This window comes from Bison bison, unplaced genomic scaffold, assembly GCF_000754665.1.
Source record: "Bison bison bison isolate TAMUID 2011002044 unplaced genomic scaffold, Bison_UMD1.0 scf7180017864299, whole genome shotgun sequence".
Lineage (NCBI taxonomy): Eukaryota > Metazoa > Chordata > Mammalia > Artiodactyla > Bovidae > Bison > Bison bison.
This window is the reverse complement of record NW_011494871.1, coordinates 2169885-2188315: the sequence shown is the minus strand read 5'-3', so window position 1 is coordinate 2188315 and position 18431 is coordinate 2169885. Positions and strand designations below refer to the sequence as shown.

At 48.0% G+C, this 18431-nt stretch overlaps 1 protein-coding gene across 2 annotated transcripts in view; it reads right to left on the bottom strand.

Moving 5' to 3' along the window:
- Positions 1–9652: 9652 nt before the first annotated feature.
- Positions 9653–18431, bottom strand: part of TNFRSF19 (tumor necrosis factor receptor superfamily, member 19) — a 91477-nt gene continuing 82698 nt past the window's right edge. For both annotated transcript variants that reach the window (XM_010851199.1, XM_010851200.1), the window contains exons 8-10: positions 16542–16644; positions 15045–15450; positions 9653–13022 (exon numbers count right to left, since the gene is read on the bottom strand). In XM_010851199.1, the coding sequence (XP_010849501.1) occupies positions 12990–13022; positions 15045–15450; positions 16542–16644 (542 nt within the window). In that variant the 3' untranslated portion in view covers positions 9653–12989. The remainder of the gene's footprint in view (positions 13023–15044; positions 15451–16541; positions 16645–18431) is intronic.

Below are 18431 nucleotides of genomic sequence, written 5' to 3'. Positions count from 1 at the left end.
CTCCTTCTGCCTCCAGATCCTGCCGGCCATGCCATTGGGGAAGTCCTGGGAAGACTCAGAGACGTGAGCCCCAGTGAAAACATGAAATAACCGGGCCTGTGGGACTGTGAACGCATGTACGGGCACAAGTGTTCCTCCCAAGGGTGAGGCGTTCTCCTGTCGAGGGCAGGATGAGCTGTGTTTCCCATCTTGTTTTACATGATGCAGATGGGTTAGCACTAGAACAAGATTAGAGATAAAGTTTCTCCACAGTTAATCCTGAGGCATGGGATGGGAGCCAAGGACAGATTTCCTTGGGATGGGAGCACAGAGGGAGAGTTTCTGCAGGATCTTTAAAAATAAAATGGAGATTGCTCTATCCAGGAAGGCTTAAGTCCAAGCCTTGTAAAATGGGACCCTTACTACATTTAGATGCTATCAACATCTTCTGGCTTTGATTCCATCCTTTGGATATTGTTCTCAATGATACTTTCTCCTTCTATCCTATTTCAACTGTCTAATCTCAGTATCTTCAGGGTTATTCTGGGTTAGGAGCATGCTGTAAATGACAAATGAGCAGGTTTACCACAGGCCTTCTTGATCCTGGAAACTTTTTTGATCTCCACGCATCTCCTCTCAGACGCTGAAAATGCTTTATGTTTAAACCATGTAACCACCCTCCTCGGCTCTCAAATGTCACCTGAAACCCACAGCTTCAGAGTCTTGGCCATCAGCATCTCCAGGGAGGGGTCTCAGCTGAGGGACCATTTGAACTGAACCCCTATACCACTGATACATAACACAACACTCCAGTTGCCTGCATCCTGGGACGGCTGTTGCAGCAGATGTGGCAAACACAGTGCTCGACACAGACTAAGTGGCTGGTGGGTGTGTGGGCGGCTGACGGTGATGACAACAGGGGGCAGAAGTGGGCCTAAGTCAGGGTTTTCCCCTCAGGGTCTCATGTCCCCGATTCATCATTTACTGTCAGGACGTTTGCCCGACTTCAGACAATTCTACAAAGCTACAGTCATCAAAACAGCATGGTATTGGCACAAAAACAGACATAAGATCAGTGGAACAGACTAGAGAGCCCAGAAATAAACCCACACACCTATGGTCAACTAATCTTTGACAAAGGAGGCAAGAATATACAACAGAGAAAAGTCTTTTCAGCAAGTGTGTTAGGACAGCTGGACGGCCACATGTAAAAGTCAGAACACAACCTTTTACCATACACACAAATAGACTCAAGATGGCTTAAAGACTTAAATATAAGACATGACACCATGAAACTCCTAGAAGACAGAACAGGAAAAACATTCTCTGACATAAATTGTACCAATGTTTTCTTAGGTCAGTCTCCCAAGACAACAGAAAAACAAAAATAAACCAATAGGACCTAATCAAACTTAACAACCTTTTACACAGTATAAGAAACCATAAGCAAAACAAAAAGACAGCCTACAGAAATGGAAGAAAATATTTGCAAGTGATGTGACTGACGAGGGCTTAATTTCCAAAATATATAAACAGGTCATATAAGTCAACAACAATAAAACTTTAAAAATGGGCAGAAGAGCTAAATAGACATTTCTCCAAAGAATACAGATGGCCAATAGGCATCTGAAAAGAGGCTCAACATCACTAATTACTAGAAAAATGCAAATCAAAACTACAATGACATATCACCTCATGCCACTCAGAACGGCCATCAATAAAAATAACAAGTGTTATTTGTAAATAACACTGGAAATAACAAGTGTTGGAGAGAGTGTGGAGAAAGGAGAGCCCTCCTACATGGATGGTGGGAATGTAAGCTGGTGCAGTCACTGTGGGAAATGATATGGGGTTCCTCAGAAAAGTAAAAACAATTAGCATACGATCCTGCAATCCCACTCCTGGGCACATATCTGGAGAAAACTCTAATTTAAAAAGATAGGTGCACCCCTATGTTCATAGCAGCACTGTTCACAACAGCCAAGACATGGAAGCAACCTAAATGCCCAGTGACAGAGGAATGGATAAAGAAGATGTGGTACATACATGCAATGGAATATTTCTCAGCCATAAAAAGAAGAAAGTGACGTCATTTGCAGCACCGTGGATGGACCTGGAGATGATCACACTGAGAGCCAAGTCACCAGTCAGGCTTTCTTGGGGTAAGCTGGACCACGGTCTTCTGAGCACCGCAAAGTGCCGCCCCCACCCCCGACCCTGTTCTCAGTCTCTGCAGGGTCACGCCCACCGTGTGAAGCCATCACCGGCTGCTTTTACGGCATTTCACATTTCAGAAGACATTTCATTTTCTCTGATTAGCCTATACCTGGAAATCCAAAAGAGGTTTTGTCTTTGTTTTCAAGGCACCATGATTTGAGATGCTTCCAACATAGTGAAACCTGAGGCAGGGGGACCCTCTCCTCGTCCCCTGGGCAGGGGTGACTTGGCCCATGGGCACAGAGCTGCCCAGCACCCTTTTAGGCCTAGGTCCCAGCAAGCACAATGGGCATTTAGAATGAGAGACACAGGAGGGTCGGTGCAGGGGAGAGGGGAGAAGCTGTTGGGGGGGACCCCACGTCCACCTCCTTCACCCTCCCCTGATGTCTCCCTATGACTGCTTGCCCTCAATGGTCACATGAATGTGCTCCAGGCTGGGGCCCAGCTTCTACCCCACTAGGGCCTGGTCCAGAGTGAACACAAAGTTCCAGGTTCAAACCAGTACTGAGGGATTCTAGAAGGCGACAGCAGACAGGGCATGAAACCAAGCGGGCCCTTCTGTGCTCTGGGCCACGCGACTCAGTGGCACAGCCCCGAAGCTGCCCAACCCCAGGGCATTGTCACAGAAGCTACTCGCTGGGCAAGGCCAAGGCAGGCTTGTCAATGCTGGGCCTGGGGCTGAGGTAGGGCTGGGGCCCCATGTTAGGAGAAATCACAGCCCGGCACAAGCTGGAATCTCAGCTTCAGCCCTGGGGGCCAAGGGGAGTGTGGCTGGGCTCACAGACGTCCTGGGAAGGAATGTGAGCTCAGGGCCTTCAAAGGAATCACAAGAAAGAAGAAATTCTCCCTGTGATCTCAGCCCTGAGGAGCAGATCAGATCAGAGTAGAGCAGACAGACCACACCTGGGGAGGAGCAGTCACTGCAGGGCTGTGCACCGAGCCCCGCCCCCCGGGGTGGGCACCCCACACGCAGGACGCTTGGGAGGGACCGCAGGCTTCAGGGAACCTCTGGGGTCCAGCTGGCTCGATCACCATCTCCCAGTTGGTGCTGTCCCCCCATCCAGCACCATCCCAGCAGGAGAGGGGCCCAGGTCCCTGCAGGGTGGGCACAGGCTGGTGACAGGGGAGGGAATTCGGCCTGGCGCCACTAGTGGGCTCTCCTCCTGCTCCCCAGCTTCTTCTGCCCCCAGAAAAGCAAATGAAAAGCAGTCAAACCACCAAACAGCTTTTCTCCCCTACCAGCTTTAGTGCATCTTTCCCAAGAAGGCTGGGCTTCCTTGGTGGCTCAGATGGTAATGAGTCTTCCTGCAGTGCATGAAACCTGGGTTTGATTCCCGGGTCGGGAAGATCCCCTGGAGAAGGAAATGGCAACCCACTCCAGTATCCTTGCCAGGAAAATTCCATGGATGGAGGAGCCTGGTGGGCTACAGTCCATGGAGTCACAAAGAGTCAGACACAACCGAGCAACTTCATTCATTCATTCATTCATTCTCAGAAGGCTTGTCCACCGGCCCCAGTGCTTGGGGTTGTGGTGCTGAGGTCTGAACTGGTGGGTGTGGGCCTTGGGAATACCAGGGCCCCCAGTACCCCACAGTGTCCCAAGGCCTGAAGCTCAGGGAGACCTTTGGAGCCCTGCTGCTCACTCACTCAACTGCGCTCCTGTGGGGCTGCCCAGGTCCTCCCCGCTCACTGATGGACAGTACTGGGTGGTGGGCACTGTGGCTGCAGCCAGCCTTCCTGGCCTCCATCAGTTGGATTAGGAAGAGCCGTCTATGGCTATTAGCGTGGACCGAGTCCCACAAGGGGTGAGGCTGGGGCCGCTCTAGTCCCTGGCTCTCTGGGCATCTCCTGGTGGCCAGTTTTGCCCAGGCCTGTCTCCATTCCCGGAGGGGTATTAGACAGGTTTACCCAACAGGGGTGCTTCCCAGGTGGCGCTAGAACCTGCCTGCCAATGTAGGAGATGTGGGTTCAATCCCTGAGTTGGGAAGATCCCCTGGAGAAGGAAATGGCAACCCACTCCAGTATTTTTGCCTGGAGAATCCCATTGACAGCCTGGCAGGTACAGAGCCTGGCGGGTACAGTCCCTGGGGTTGCAACGAGTACCACACAGACTGAAGCGACTTAGCATGCATACACACACCCGGCAAGGACTGGTAGAACCCCAGCCCCCACACAGCAGGGGAGCATGCACGCACCCTGAGCCACGTGCCGACACCCACTTCCTAGCTGCTCTCACCCTGGCTTGTCACCTTGCTGTTCCCGCCACCCCCACAGGTCCGGCCCCTGCCACCCCCTGACAGCAGTGGCCTCTCACGGCTGAGCTTCCCTGGGAAGCAGGCCCGGGGTCTCCCAGCCCGTGGGGCTCAGCCGCTCACTGCTGTCTGTCTGCACATCTGGTTTCTGCATCCTGCCCGGGGGCCCCACGTCTCATGCCAGCCCTGAGGAGCTCCCAACTGCAGGGCCTGCACACCTCCCCCGACCTGGGGCTGAGACACCCCGATCTCCTTGCAGCCCCCATCCCACCCCTCACACACACCTCCTCCAGGAGGGAGCAAGGCCCCCAAACCACAGCTTGGCCTTTCTCTTCTTCTGCCTCTAAAGAACCCCATGTTACCGTGGGAAGCAGTGAAATCATGCCAAGCCCCAGTGGCCCAGACGAACAGGTAGCTGTGACTTGTTGACTGAAAAAAACACACAGCCTAAAAGTATCAAGTTGGGCTTTATTCCCAGAGCTCACTGAGGACTGTAGCCCAGGAGAAGGCCTCTCAGGTCCTCTGAGAAACTGCTCCGCGGAGGGAAGGGAGGAGTCAGGATATGCAGGTGTGTTTGCTGGGGAGGGAAACAACAACAACCCCAAAACATGTAGTGAAACAGCAAATGATGATCGCTGGTCAAAAATAAGCTTAGTCACCCAGTCATGTCTGTCTTCGCGACCCCCTGGACTGTAGCCCGCCAGGCTCCTCTGTCCATGGGATTCTCCAGGCAAGAATACTGGAGTGGGTTGCCATGCCCTTCTCCAGGGGATTGTCCCAGCCCAGGGATAGAACCCAGGTCTCTCGCATCCAGGTGGATTCTCTACCTCTGAGCCTAAGTAAAAGATACCTCAAGTTAATGATTTCAGTTCTTTTGTGTACAGCAAGAGGCAAGAGGTCTAGGCTCATTCAAATTACTCCTTCAATCTGCATTGTAATTGTCCAGGGCCAATGTCCTGTCTTTCTGCATCCTGAATCCCCTCTGGGTGCACCACTGGGGCAGCTGCAGTGGCTGATGGTTCACGGGAAGCAACACTCCTCATTCATTGGAATGACAGGCCACGGTTTTTTGTCTGAAGACTCTTTCCATTTTGCTTCCAGACTGTTTCCACGTCTTATTACACTGGTAATATATGTAGAAATAATGATATCTTCCACTTGTTGAGGACCCTTCTGTGACAGCTTTAGATATTTTCTGATTCTTACAATATTCTTTCTGGAGAGTTAGAAATAGTCACCATTTTGCACAGAAGTAGTTAAAAAAAAAAACAACTCAAGGTGGATTTCTGACGCAGGCTACAACACGGATGGAACTTGAGGACATTAAGCCCAGTGGAACAAACCAGCCACGAAGGGATAAACAATGTAAGCTTCCATCTGTGTGCATCCTCACGGTCAGAGACAGGGAGAACAGTGCTCGCCAAGGGGCTGGACAGCCGTGGGCAGTGGGGAGAGTGTTTGATGGGGGCAGAAACTCAGTTTGGAAGAAGAATTTCCCTCCCTCTGGGGATGGAGGGTGGTGACGGCTGACAACCGTGTGAAGGGATGAATACTGGTGAGCGGTGCATTAAGGTGGCTGAGACGGTCGGCAGGCAGGGCTGGGGTGGGGGCCGGTGGGACACAGGCCATGGCCGGGCCTGAGTGAAGCTCAAGGACCTGCCCACGGCTGGGCTCCGTGCCTCCCAGGAACCAGACTCTCCACACCCCTGGTGACCCTGCACATTCCCATTGGCCTGCGGAGGCTGGACCAGGAATGAAGGGGTCCCCAGGCCAGGAGGTCAGGGTGGACCCCCCGCAGTCTTGTGGGTGGGGAGTGGTTAGGGTCAGTGATGTGCCCAAGCTCACCCAGCTGCTGGTGGCAGGACTCACTGGAATCTGGCCTCGGTGTCCAGCTTCATCAAGCCACAGCTGTCCTCCATGCTCAGAGCCAGCAGACCAGGGATGAAGTGGAGATTCTCTGTTTTCACGTCTGTGCACTTGCACAGTAAGAGGTGAACGGTCCTGTGTTTGGAGCAGGGCCGAGATGGACCAGGGATTGCCTGCAGGCCTCTCTTACTCCCTGGGGCAGCCTCCTCAGATCTCCGGGCTGAAACTGCTGGACCCATCTCTGTGGTCCTTCCAGCTCCAGCCTGAGGCTGTAGGATGAAGCCAGGAGCCCGTGCCTTCATCCCACACAAATGCAGCCAGAAATTGGGATCCCCACACCCCACCTTTGGAGAAGGCAATGGCACCCCACTCCGGTGTTCTTGCCTGGAGAATCCCAGGGACGGGAAGCCTGGTGGGCTGCCGTCTATGGGGTCGCACAGGGTCGGAACGACTAAAGCGACGCAGCAGCAGCAGCCTGCAGCAGCACCCCACCTTGCAGTGTGGAGAGGGACTCCGCAGTTGCTTCCGCAGCTGGGGGATCGTGGCTCTGAGATTTGGAATCCAAAGTTCACATCCCAGCTCCACCACTATTGGCTGAAAACTTTTCCCCATGTTTTCTACCACTTCCTACTATTCACTGACTGTAAGACTGGTGTTGAATCTCCATTTCCCTCTCTGTAAGAGGAAGATTGTTGCCATTTCCTGCTCCAATGCATGTAAGTGAAACATGAAAGTGAAGTCGCTCAGTCATGTCCGACTCATAGCGACCCCATGGACTGCAGCCCACCAGGCTCCTCCGTCCATGGGATTTTCCAGGCAAGAGTACTGGAGTGGGGTGCCATTGCCTTCTCCAGAAGAAGACATGAGCTGCTTTCAAATGTCACATGTGGGTGCCCAAGCGAAGAATCTTGCTTTGAGCATATTCATCACGTCCAACAGAAACGTCCGGCACACAAGGTCTAACAGTTAAGTATTCAGAGTAAAAAGAAAAACAAGCCTTGAATATTCAGATAAATATCATTAACTTCAAAGATGTTCGTTCCTTGGTTGGACAATTCATTATTCTGATAATGCTGCTGTTACTTAAGATTTCTTTCAAGTGCATCTTTCAGAGTTGCCTCCAAAGCGGGCATATCCTTGGTTGGGTAACTCTATCCACTGGATTCAATTTTGGAGAAAAACCAACATTTATACCCATGGAGCTACAGACTGTGACCAGGGCTTCCCTGATGGCTCAAACGGTAAAGAATCTGCCTGAAATGCAGGAGACCCAGGTTTGATCCCTGGGTTGGGAAGAGCCCCTGGAGGAGGGCATGGCAACTCACTCCAGTATTCTTGCCTGGAGAATTCCACGGACAGAGGATCCTGCTGGGCTACAGTCCACAGGGTTGCAAAGGGTTAGACACGACTTAACAACTAAACAGCAGCACTATATAACTCTACAAATATACGTTGAAGGAAGGAAGGCAGGCCTGACACAGGAAATAGCGTCTTTTCAGAGCCAGGCCTCTGGGAGGAATTAGATTCCCGATTAGGTTTCAAGGGAGACGGCTCTTACCTGATACACCGCGGGGGACGCGGGGACATGTGCCAGGCATGGGCCACCTGCCTCCCTTCACCTGCAATTAAAGGATCACCAGCCTTTTCTCAGATCTTCTATTGACTGTAAATAGTCCACCCCAGGGAGGAGATGCCTCTGCAGGGCTCTGCTGGCTATGCTCAACCCCAAACAAAATACAGATAACACAGCTCTTTCTGTCTCAAACAGGAATAGTTAATGCTGTTAGAAATTAAGATAAAAAGAAATCCTCCATTTTTACAGATGAATCATTGAAACCTGGCTCGGAAGACCACCCATGGCTCCAGAGAAAGTGTTTTGCTGGTTAAGTTTTTAACATTCGAGGCTCTTGGAGAGGTTGATTTGAAAGCAGCCATAAATCACACCACTTCAAAGGCGACTGTGGTTTGTGAAAGGACCCGGCCGCTGCCTGCCTGCTGGAATCTGGAGGGCAGGAAGAAAGCTTTGACCTTCCTCTGCTGACTCTGCATAATGACCACTTTTGAATCGTGAAATGTCTTAGAAATTATAGAAGATTTTGGAAATTCTCAGACTGCCATTTAGTTTCAAGATAACCGAATGGTACATGTAAGCTATATTTTCATACCTTATCAGGTGCCAAATATATTTCTTAAAAAAAATGACAGCTGCTCAAGTTGAAATGGAACAAAGAGACAAGTTCAGAATGACAAGTAGGCAACTGCCAACCGACCTCCATCATGGTGGTCATCACGCACGTGTACCGTTTAAGTGACGGCAGAGTCCTTCAGGCCCCCTGCGGGATCCTGCTTGGATCTGAGCTGCCTTCCTTAGAGAGCTGGAGGCACCTCCAGCCCCCACCCGCCGTCTGTACGGACACTGGGAAAGAGGAAAGAAGCTGATGAGTGTCCTTCCCTTATGGGGTCCACAGGGACACTGAACAGTAAGCTGAGAGAACATGGTGACACTTTAAATAACCTATTTTTGGAAAGTGAAAGTTGCTCAGTCATGTCCGACTCTTTGCGACCCTATGGACCATATAGTCCATGGAACTCTCCAGGCCAAAATACTGGAGTGGGGAGCCTTTCCCTTCTCCAGGGGATCTTCCCAACCCAGGGATCAAACCCGGGTCTCCCGCATTGCAGGCGGATTCTTTACCAGCTGAGCTATCAGGGAAGCTGTCTTTTTGGAAAAGAATAGATACATGTATAACTGAATCACCCTGCTGCATGCCTGAAACTAACACAACATTGCAAATCAACTCTAAGATAAAAATTAAATTCAAAAAATGCATAATCCATGTTTTGTTCAGGAAGTCTAAAGTCCTCTCAAAATCTAGGAACAGCTTTCAAAGCTTTATTAAGGGGAGGAAGAGGGGGCTGAGAAAGGAGAAGGGAAGGAGCCAAGAGGAAAGAGGCTCTCAGGTGACCACTGCTGCCCCAGGGGAGCCCCTCGTACCCCCAGCCCCACTGACCTCCAAAGAGGATGAATGGAGAATTTCTTCTTCAGACCTTCCCACTTGGTGTCACAAACCGAAGGACCAAAAAAAGAGACCATGATAAAATCTTCATACCAAAGCCTCTCAGATAACTTAGAACATTTTTTAGTAGCTTGACCCGCCTCATGCCTGAGAGATGTAACCAGGTCACCCGGGAGGATTCTAAATCCTCAGAGGTCAGAGGTCTGGAGAGGGGTCGTGGGGAGGACACGATCCTAGTGAGACCCTCCACGGGGAGTAGGAGGGGAAACACAGCTGCATTCACACCATCCATCATTTTCTCACCCGATGTGTCGACAAGAATACAAGGTAACAATTTTATTCACAAATAAAAAAAGGTCTTACAAAACTAGTTGTGTAAGAAAACCAACATTTACAAATTCATAAATTCCAGTATGCAAAATAAATCAAGATGAGGTCTAAATGGATGCAAGCTGACTGCCTTAAAGCAATGATGGGATTTTTCCTTTTCTATTTTTTTTTTTATTAGCACAGACAACAGTGCTTGACCTAGGTAACAGCAACATGAACACTTTATCTAAAGTAGAAAAATCTATATTGGAAAAATATATTCCATATACACAAAATCAGAAAACCCATGCCTTTCTGTGATTGCTGTCCAATCATCTCATCCTTGTTGGTGAGTTTCTGTGGTGCAGAAAGTAGCAAGGATTCGCACGCCCAGTCCTGTTATCACCTGATGCTGATTTCCTGGCATGCTGGCAGCTGATTTTATCTGAGTGCTGCCAATATTCCAATGATATGAGATGCCAGCTGGACTGTCTTTTCCAGTGTTTACATAGAGCGCAGGATATAACATCATTGTCTGTTCCCATAGTACGTGGTAGGACAATGTCTTCATCTTGATTAAAATAACCCAGGATTTTTCAAATGTTGCATCAAATAAAATCCATTTGTAACCCTAATTTTCTCCTGGGGGCTTCCCTGGTGGCTCAGCAGTGAAGAATCTGCCTGCCAATGCAGAAGATGCAGGTTTGATCCTTGGGCTGGGAAGATCCCCTGGAGCAGGAAGTAGCAACCCACTCCAGTATTCTTGCCTGGAGAATCCCCATGGATAGAGGAGCCTAGTGGACTATAGTCCATGGGGTCACAAAGAGTCGGACACGACTTAGCAACTAAACAACAACAACAATATCTCTGTTGATCAAAAGTGATGTTTCAGGATTTGGAGCCAGAGCCTCTTTTCCATCAATCTTAGCTTTCTCCTCCAAGTGTCTGCCTTTGACATTAATGAGGGCTCTACACATGGAAGATATACTCTGGTTATAAAAAGGAACACAGCCCTGGCTTACCCTGTTGTAAAAAAAGTGATTGGATTGCAGACTATAGCACATGTGCTATGCTATGCTATGCTAAGTTACTTCAGTCGTGTCTGACTCTGTGCGACCCCATAGATAGCAGCCCACCAGGCTCCCCCGTCCCTGGGATTCTCCAGGCAAGAACACTGGAGTGGGCTGCCATTTCCTTCTCCAATGCATGAAAGTGAAAAGGGAAAGTGAAGTCGCTCAGTCGTGTCCGACTCTTAGCGACCCCATGGATTGCAGCCTAACAGGCTCCTCCGTCCATGGGATTTTCCAAGCAAGAGTACTGGAGTGGGGTGCCATTGCCTTCTCCGATAGCACATGTGACTTAAGCTTAAATTTGCATTTTCCTGGCCCTCTTGTGGTCAGATCCTAAGTACTTTGCATGAGTTTCCTAAAGGCACATCTCAGAAGAGCTGGTGCACGCCAGAGCTTAAGAATCATTGGCTTAGACTAAAAAAAAATGGAAGAGAAAAAACAAAGTCAGTTAACTCTGGCTGGGCACCAGGTAGATGGGAAAGGCTATGCATTACAGTGAGACACTGTAATTTCCTATTTCAGTCCAAGGAACAGAGGTCACACACACAACACACCAAGCCCAGGTGAGCTTGTGTCTTTGCAGGGAGCCTGAGCTGTGGATGAAGGAAGATGAGGGGGTGCACCTTGTGAGAGCTCATGAATGCAAGAGAGAAAAGCACGGGGCAATGACAGAGAAGTAACAATGTCCTGAGAAAGGCAGAGTTCTAATGCTCACTTCAGACTTTCTTGGCTGTATCACGTGGCTTGTGGGATGTTAGTTCCCTGACCAGGGATTGAACCCAGACCCTTGGCGGTGAAAGTGCTGAGTCCTAACCACTGGACCTCCGGCAATTGCCTCCAATGCTTATGTGGAAGGTCAGGAGAAGACACTGATTTCGGAGGGCCAACTCGGAAACAAAATATGTGATTATTCTCTAACGCATGGATGTTTGAAGGTTTATGTCTTTTTTAAGTGCAAATGGAACAAAGCTAATAGTCATCACTTAAAAGGCAACAGCCACGACTGATTATGAACATGGTAGGAAAACAAAGAAATCCTGCTCAAATCAATCCTTTCCAGCGTGCAGAGATGAAGAGCTAAGGAGCCGTCCCCTGGTTCACGACTGAGCTGGCTTTGTTTCTGTCTTAGCTGTAGAGCAAATTCTAGTACGTCAACATCAAGGTGGCAGGGGTGGATCGCCTCCGTAGAAGCACCAGACTCTTCAATCCAGCGTCGCTGGGCTGTGGTGGAAACTGCTGTGCTGACCAAGCTTAGGAGATCGGAGGGAGCCCTGTAACGTGCTCATCAGACGACACGACGGCGGTTGCAATCCGTCCACCTCGCTGTGCTTGTTCGCCTGGTCCTAATACACAGAGTCGTCTCCTAAGACTACTCACCTGGCATCGTGTTTCAGTGGCATGGACACACCATGTGCTGGCATTTCTAAAGCCTTTATTATAAAACACGATGCAAACAAAAGATTATTATAAATACCGCTTTTCTATAGAAGAGAAAATCTGGATCTTTTGAGCTCAGTCCCAGGGACAGAAGTAACAAACGCTTCCATATCAGTGGATTTTCCGAGGAAATCTGCTAATCTAGGATGAGGATTAAGGAGCTTTTAACTCGGGGGAGGGGTTGGGTAGGCTTTCCCAACCACATTAGCTAACTCAGGCCCCTCCGGTCACTAACTCAGCTGGGGTTGATGAGACAGTGGCTGATGGAGAAGTGTCCATTCTATAAGATTTGATCTCTTCTGATTCCCCGGCCACCATCTGATGAGCCAAGACTCAGGCAGGCCGTGGGAGATCAATTCTAACCTCCCACGCTGATTATTCAGATGATGAAAAGGTGACCTCCAGTACACAGAAACACTCACCTGTGAACCCATCCTGTGTAAAAACTAGGTAACCAATCTGACATTGACTTTCAGGAGGAGATGTGAAATTATTTCCAAAGAGTGTGAATGAAAAGTTATACTCTGAGCCTTCAGTCTTGTCAAACCACCACATCCACCACGAAAAGAAGCGTGACTGTATTTCTGCTTCTTGTCATACCCCTAAGCTCGGAGGCTGCAAACCCGGCCCACTGGGTCTCTGAAGTTGGCCTCCCGCTCAGATGCTCCTTGTGCGGAAAAGATGCAAAGCTTGGAGGCGCCATTCCTCGAGGTTTCGGCTCATGGCGGGCCTGGCTCAGAAGCTTTAAATGACATCAGTTCTGTTCAGATTCACTTTTTTTCCCCAGAAGCCATGAGAAGTCCAGATGGCAGCGAGTCCACATGCAGGCTCTGCTGGACACTTCACTGAAGAAAGAAGCAAGTCCTTTCGTCCCCCTGAAATGGCGACACAAGGAGAGCTCTGAACACAGCACCTTACGAACTGGAGCCCTACGCTGTGACTGTGAAGGCGGACGGTGCTTTGCTTTTCCTAATGGTGCACGTGGATTTAATGACCTACAGACGGGAAGATCCTGTTATGGCGTCCTAATATCAGGCACCCATGTACTCTGGGAATAAAAATAAAGACTTCCTAACAACCCACTCACTCCATCTGGGCAAACAGCCCTTAAAAGATGGAAATGAACCCCAACAAACTATATCAATGGACAATTCTTCTGCTGATTTTCAACCTGTCAAACATTTCAAGCCTGGTTCTGTGTCGCACTTCTTTAAAGCAACTATGGGCAAAGATTTTAGGATTCTTTAGTCTATTCTTTCAAAGAACAAAGATGGTTAATGATTAGTGCCATTCTTGGTCTTTGAATTTAAAACTTCTGTGATGCTATTGGAGAAAGCTTAGAAAGAGTTTGAGAAGGAGACTTCTCTCATAAATGACCTCCCTGGAACACTCATACATGTCACAGGGCAAACATCATTGGCAGGAAGCAGCCTTTAGGTGTGACCCTTGTCACAAAAGGGCAGTGACCTCACTTTGGGAGGGGCTGAGGTCTGGCGACTGCATATTATCATACATGCGTGAAACCCTCATTTCTGCAGTCACTTTTCATCAACTTACTACTAATTTGGCATTGATGACATATCAGATACATCTACAGTAAAATTTTTTTTCATAAGTTTAAGCAGATTATCTCGAAATAGAAATTTCTGAGGTTCTCTCAATAATAAGATAGTTTTGTCAAATATGTCGGTCAACTGATACGATAATACCAACCATGTTAATGCTACTATGGAAGGCAAATTATACTTAATTGGTCAATAGAGAGAGGGAAAAAAAAACAGATTTTAATAGATTGAGAAACTAGAACCCAGGTCATCTCATCTCTTTCCTACCATTCCTCCCACATTTCATGCTGACATTTAAAATGTTTGTTCAAAAACACCACCCACAAAAGCTTTTCCTGTAATCGAACAAGCTATTTCATTCCCCAAACGTCTTTGCAAGTGATGTCTCAATATCTTAGTCCTCTTCCCTTCTAGAGAGGTGTGTTGAGGGAAAATTTGACTAAATTTGAGTCACATAGACTAAGGAAGCTGCTTACTCCTACTTGCTTTATCCTGAACCATAACTACATGGAGAAGGAGACAGCAACCCACTCCAGTATTCTTGCCTGGAGAATCCCATGGATAGAGGAGCCTGGCAGACTACAGTCCCCAGGGTTGCGAGAGTCAGACATGACTGAGCGGCTAAACCACCACCACCATAACCATCACTGTCAGACTCTGGGTGGCTTAAACCACCCACAAGAAGACTGTTGTGTAAAAATACATTTTGGGGAACAAATGCATCACAAGTTAGAAATCCAATAATTTTTTTTTAATTTCTTGTGTGCTTAGTTGTGTCCAGCTCTTTGTGACTCTGTGGGCTGTGGCTGTCCAGGCTTCTCTGTCCATGGGATTTTCCAGGCAAGAATACTGGAATGGGTTGCCATTTCCTTTCCCAGGGGACCTTCCTAATTCAGGGATCAAACCCACGTCTCCTGCACTGGGACGTGCCAGGGTGTACTTGGCAATAAATCAAATCAGCACACTGCACACCTTTAACTTATACAATGTTATATGTCAATTCTATCTCCATAAAGCTGGGGAAAAAAGAATAAATAGAGGTTAAAATATAAATGAGTGTCTGGGTAGGAATTTAAAGTTTCATTGAAAATAAAATAGAAATAAATTATTTTCAAAGGGGTAGGGTTGTTAGTACAAAAAAAAAAAAAAAAAGCAACTCCTGAAATTTAATGTAAACATACTCTCCTATAACACACAAGAGGGTATGAAGGATGTAAAGACCTTCTCCCCAGGGTCCCCCACATTTTCTGGGGTCAGAGCTTGGTTCTCTCTGGGCATCCCTGAGTCAGTACTGCACCCATCCCGAGATCCACCACTGGGGGGGTGCCTCACCTGGGCGGGTGGCTGTGTGGTCAGGTGTGGGGCATCTCCTCGACCCTGATCCAGCTGGTTTCCAGCAGTGAGTACGACCCGAGCCCTCACAAGCTCCGGCAGCGTGTCGGTGAGTCTTGACAAATCAGTAGTGTCTGTAAAGGTCTCCGGATGAGCTAGAACTGGCCCCACCCCACCGACCAGACCCCGACTGCTGTCTGAGTCCAGGGAAGCCAAGCTTGTGCTCTCTGGGTCGAGAGAGCGAGCGTCTTCTCCAGGGAGCTCAGGGCAGGAGTCGCAGGAGGAGACGTCGTCACCACCACCGGGATTCTGCATCAGAGGCCAGGCGTCTGAGAACTCGCCACAGAGGGACCTTGACAGGGACCCAAAGAAAGTGGGAATCGCCTCCCCCGCTGGACCTGTGTTTCTGGACACATGTTCGAAAATGTGTAAGTACTCTATCGGGAGAAAAACCTCCTATAAAGCAACACTCCAGCTATGCTTTCAAGTTCCCTAGGTGAAAGAAACTCATTGGAAAAGACCCTGATTTGGGGAAAAACTGGGGGCAAGAGGAAAAGGGGACAACAGAGGATGAGATGGTTGGATGGCATCACCAACTCAAGGGACATGAGTTTGAGTAAATTCTGGGAGACGGGAAGGATAGGGAAGCCTGGTGTGCTGCAGTCCGTGGGGTCACAAAGAGTCGGACACGACTGAGTGACTGAACAACAACGTGAAATAAACAACATTTTATTAAGTCAGAATTCTTGTGCCTCCTTTTTTATAAACTTGCTTCAGTACAATAAGTTAAATTACCCCATTTACTATAAAATTGAATTTCTATACCTACTTCTTCTAATCAACATGTGTTGATTGCTCAGTCATGTCCAATTCTTTGTGACCCTGAGGGGTGCAGCCTACCAGGATCTGCTGTCTATGGAATTCTCCAGGCAAGAATCCTGGAGAGGGTTGCCATTTCCTTATATTTATACTTAATCCAACGTCTAAAATATGGAGTGTCCTAGGTTCTTCACTGAGTTTGACTACTATTCTGAAATTCTCTGGGTATGTGGCATACTAAAAATTACTCAGAGATGACATAAGTGCTACAAATCATGAATATAAGACAAAAATAAAATTAGCAGGATATACAGTATAAAGAATGTTGTATTGGCTCTAAGTAACCCTGAGAGACTTACCTAATTCTTTCCAAAGTTCCCACCCTCTTAAATGTCTAGAATGTCATTAATACTACTAAGAAAGTGATGTCCCCATAGTTTTACATGAAATGAAAATAAGAAGGATGTATATTTGCGCAAGGGAATATGAAATTATATTCATTAAAAACACGACTTTGGGACTTCCCTGGTGGTCTAGTGGCTGGAGCTCCGAGCTCCCAATGCCGGGGGCCCGGGTTTGATCCCTGACTAGGGAACCAGATCCCATGTGCTGCAACTAGGACCCAGTGCTGCCAAGCAATTAAATGAAAAAATATTTTGCAAAGACCCACCCACTTACCTGTCCTGAAGTGTGGCCTTGCAGTGCCCCTGACAACCAGGAGTGTCCCGGCCGATGCCGCAGGCCCCACCACAGCACCGGGATGGGACAAGGTGGACGGGCCCTAGGAAAGTCGGAGGGCTTGTTACATTGCTTCAACACTGCACTTGAACATTTAGCTGTTCCCCTTTGGGTGATTTCTGAGGGGGATGGGCCATGAGGTATAATTTTTTTCTCTTTTCTCTTAAAAAATGATGAACCACTTCTATGAAGGACCTGGAGATGGGCAGCTGGAGGGTGGTCCCAGGGGCTGGAGTTAGGAAGATGGGAGTTTCCTGTGTGGGGTCAGGACAGCGTTCTGGGGATGGTGGTGGTGAATGTACTTAATGTCCCTGAACTGCTCACCGGGAAATGGTTAAAACGGTAAACTTAATGTGATGTCAATTTCACTGCAATGAAAATAATACTGAAAAGGCACGAAGAGAGGGGAAATGAAATGAGTCTTTCATACATGGCTGATGAGGGCAGGAAGGACAGTGTTTCTGTGAGCTGGCAGGGTGATGCTGGGCAGAACACGAATGTCCACAGCCTTTAACTCAACACATTTTCACACTTTGGTTTTCACTTTGGTAGCTTAAGAAATAACTACGTGCATACAGCTTTACTAACTACTCTGTTCACTGAAGCAGTATGTATATTATTTTTGGTTATGAAGACAATACACATTCATTGAAGACAAACTTTAAAAATAGAGAGATTAGATCAGAAATCGAAAAATAAATCTTTCCCACTTCTATACACTGCAAAACACTGTCCACATTTCTGAATAGCCTTCTAGACTCCTCTCTCTATGCATACAGACATACGTAAATCTGATTTTATAAACCATAAACACAGTAAAGCATACTGACAAATGCAAAGACACACACATATTAAATATACAGAGAAAGGTTTGAGGAAATTATACATTAATACACAAACACACACACATCCAAAGTTTCCATGATGAATTATTTCTTTTCTTTTATCAAAAGAAAAAAGATGATGAAACCATTTCCCTTTTAAAAATGAAAGTTAACCACTGAGATACAGCAGCAAGCCATGTTGAGAGGGATGGCCGCCCGGCCTGCAGCCGATTCTATCCGGAAGCAGCCCTTGTCTCGAGCGGCCGTGATCGTGGGGATGTGCCTGGATCCACCGCCAGTCATTTCAGCAAGTCACCCTCGCTGTGGGACATTTCAAATTTATTCAAAGAAAGGCACCGCTATTCCCTGTAGAAATGGCTGGTTCTAGTGCTCCAGCTGGAAAATACAAGATGAGCCTGGAACTTCTTTTCTGAGCCAGAAAATAAGAGAGAAGCTAAAAGGATAATAAAGCTATGTCCAAATGACACCTGAGCAGGGTGAAGGGACTCCCTCTGGCCAAACCTGGGAAAATCTGAGCCTTAAAATAAATAATGATCAAAAAGGACCATCACCCTTTTATCAGGGACACTGCGTCCATTGTAATTAAAGGAAAGAATAAATGGGGAAGAAGGGAAGTTCTTGCTTACCTAGGAAGTCAAGTAATAAATGCAGATAATAACGGTCAGCGAAGAAAGAATTGTGCTAAAAATGCCTTATTTCCATATCAAATATTAGATTGAAAAGCTGAACCCTTCGATGTCTTGAAAGATTAGACAGTTCTGAGAGGACCAGCCATCGAATTGGGAAACACTGAACCTCATGGATGGTTACAGGAGACGACACACTGCTAGGTGCTGTGTCCCCAGGTGTGGGGGACACACAGGTGAGGATGGAGCGGGCAGAGGGCAGGCTTCTGGAAGGGCTGCGGCCACCTTGATTATGCCCTGCAGAGGAGGTGAGGTCGTGGGGATGGGGCAAGAAGTTAAGCGTAAGTTAGTGTTCCTTT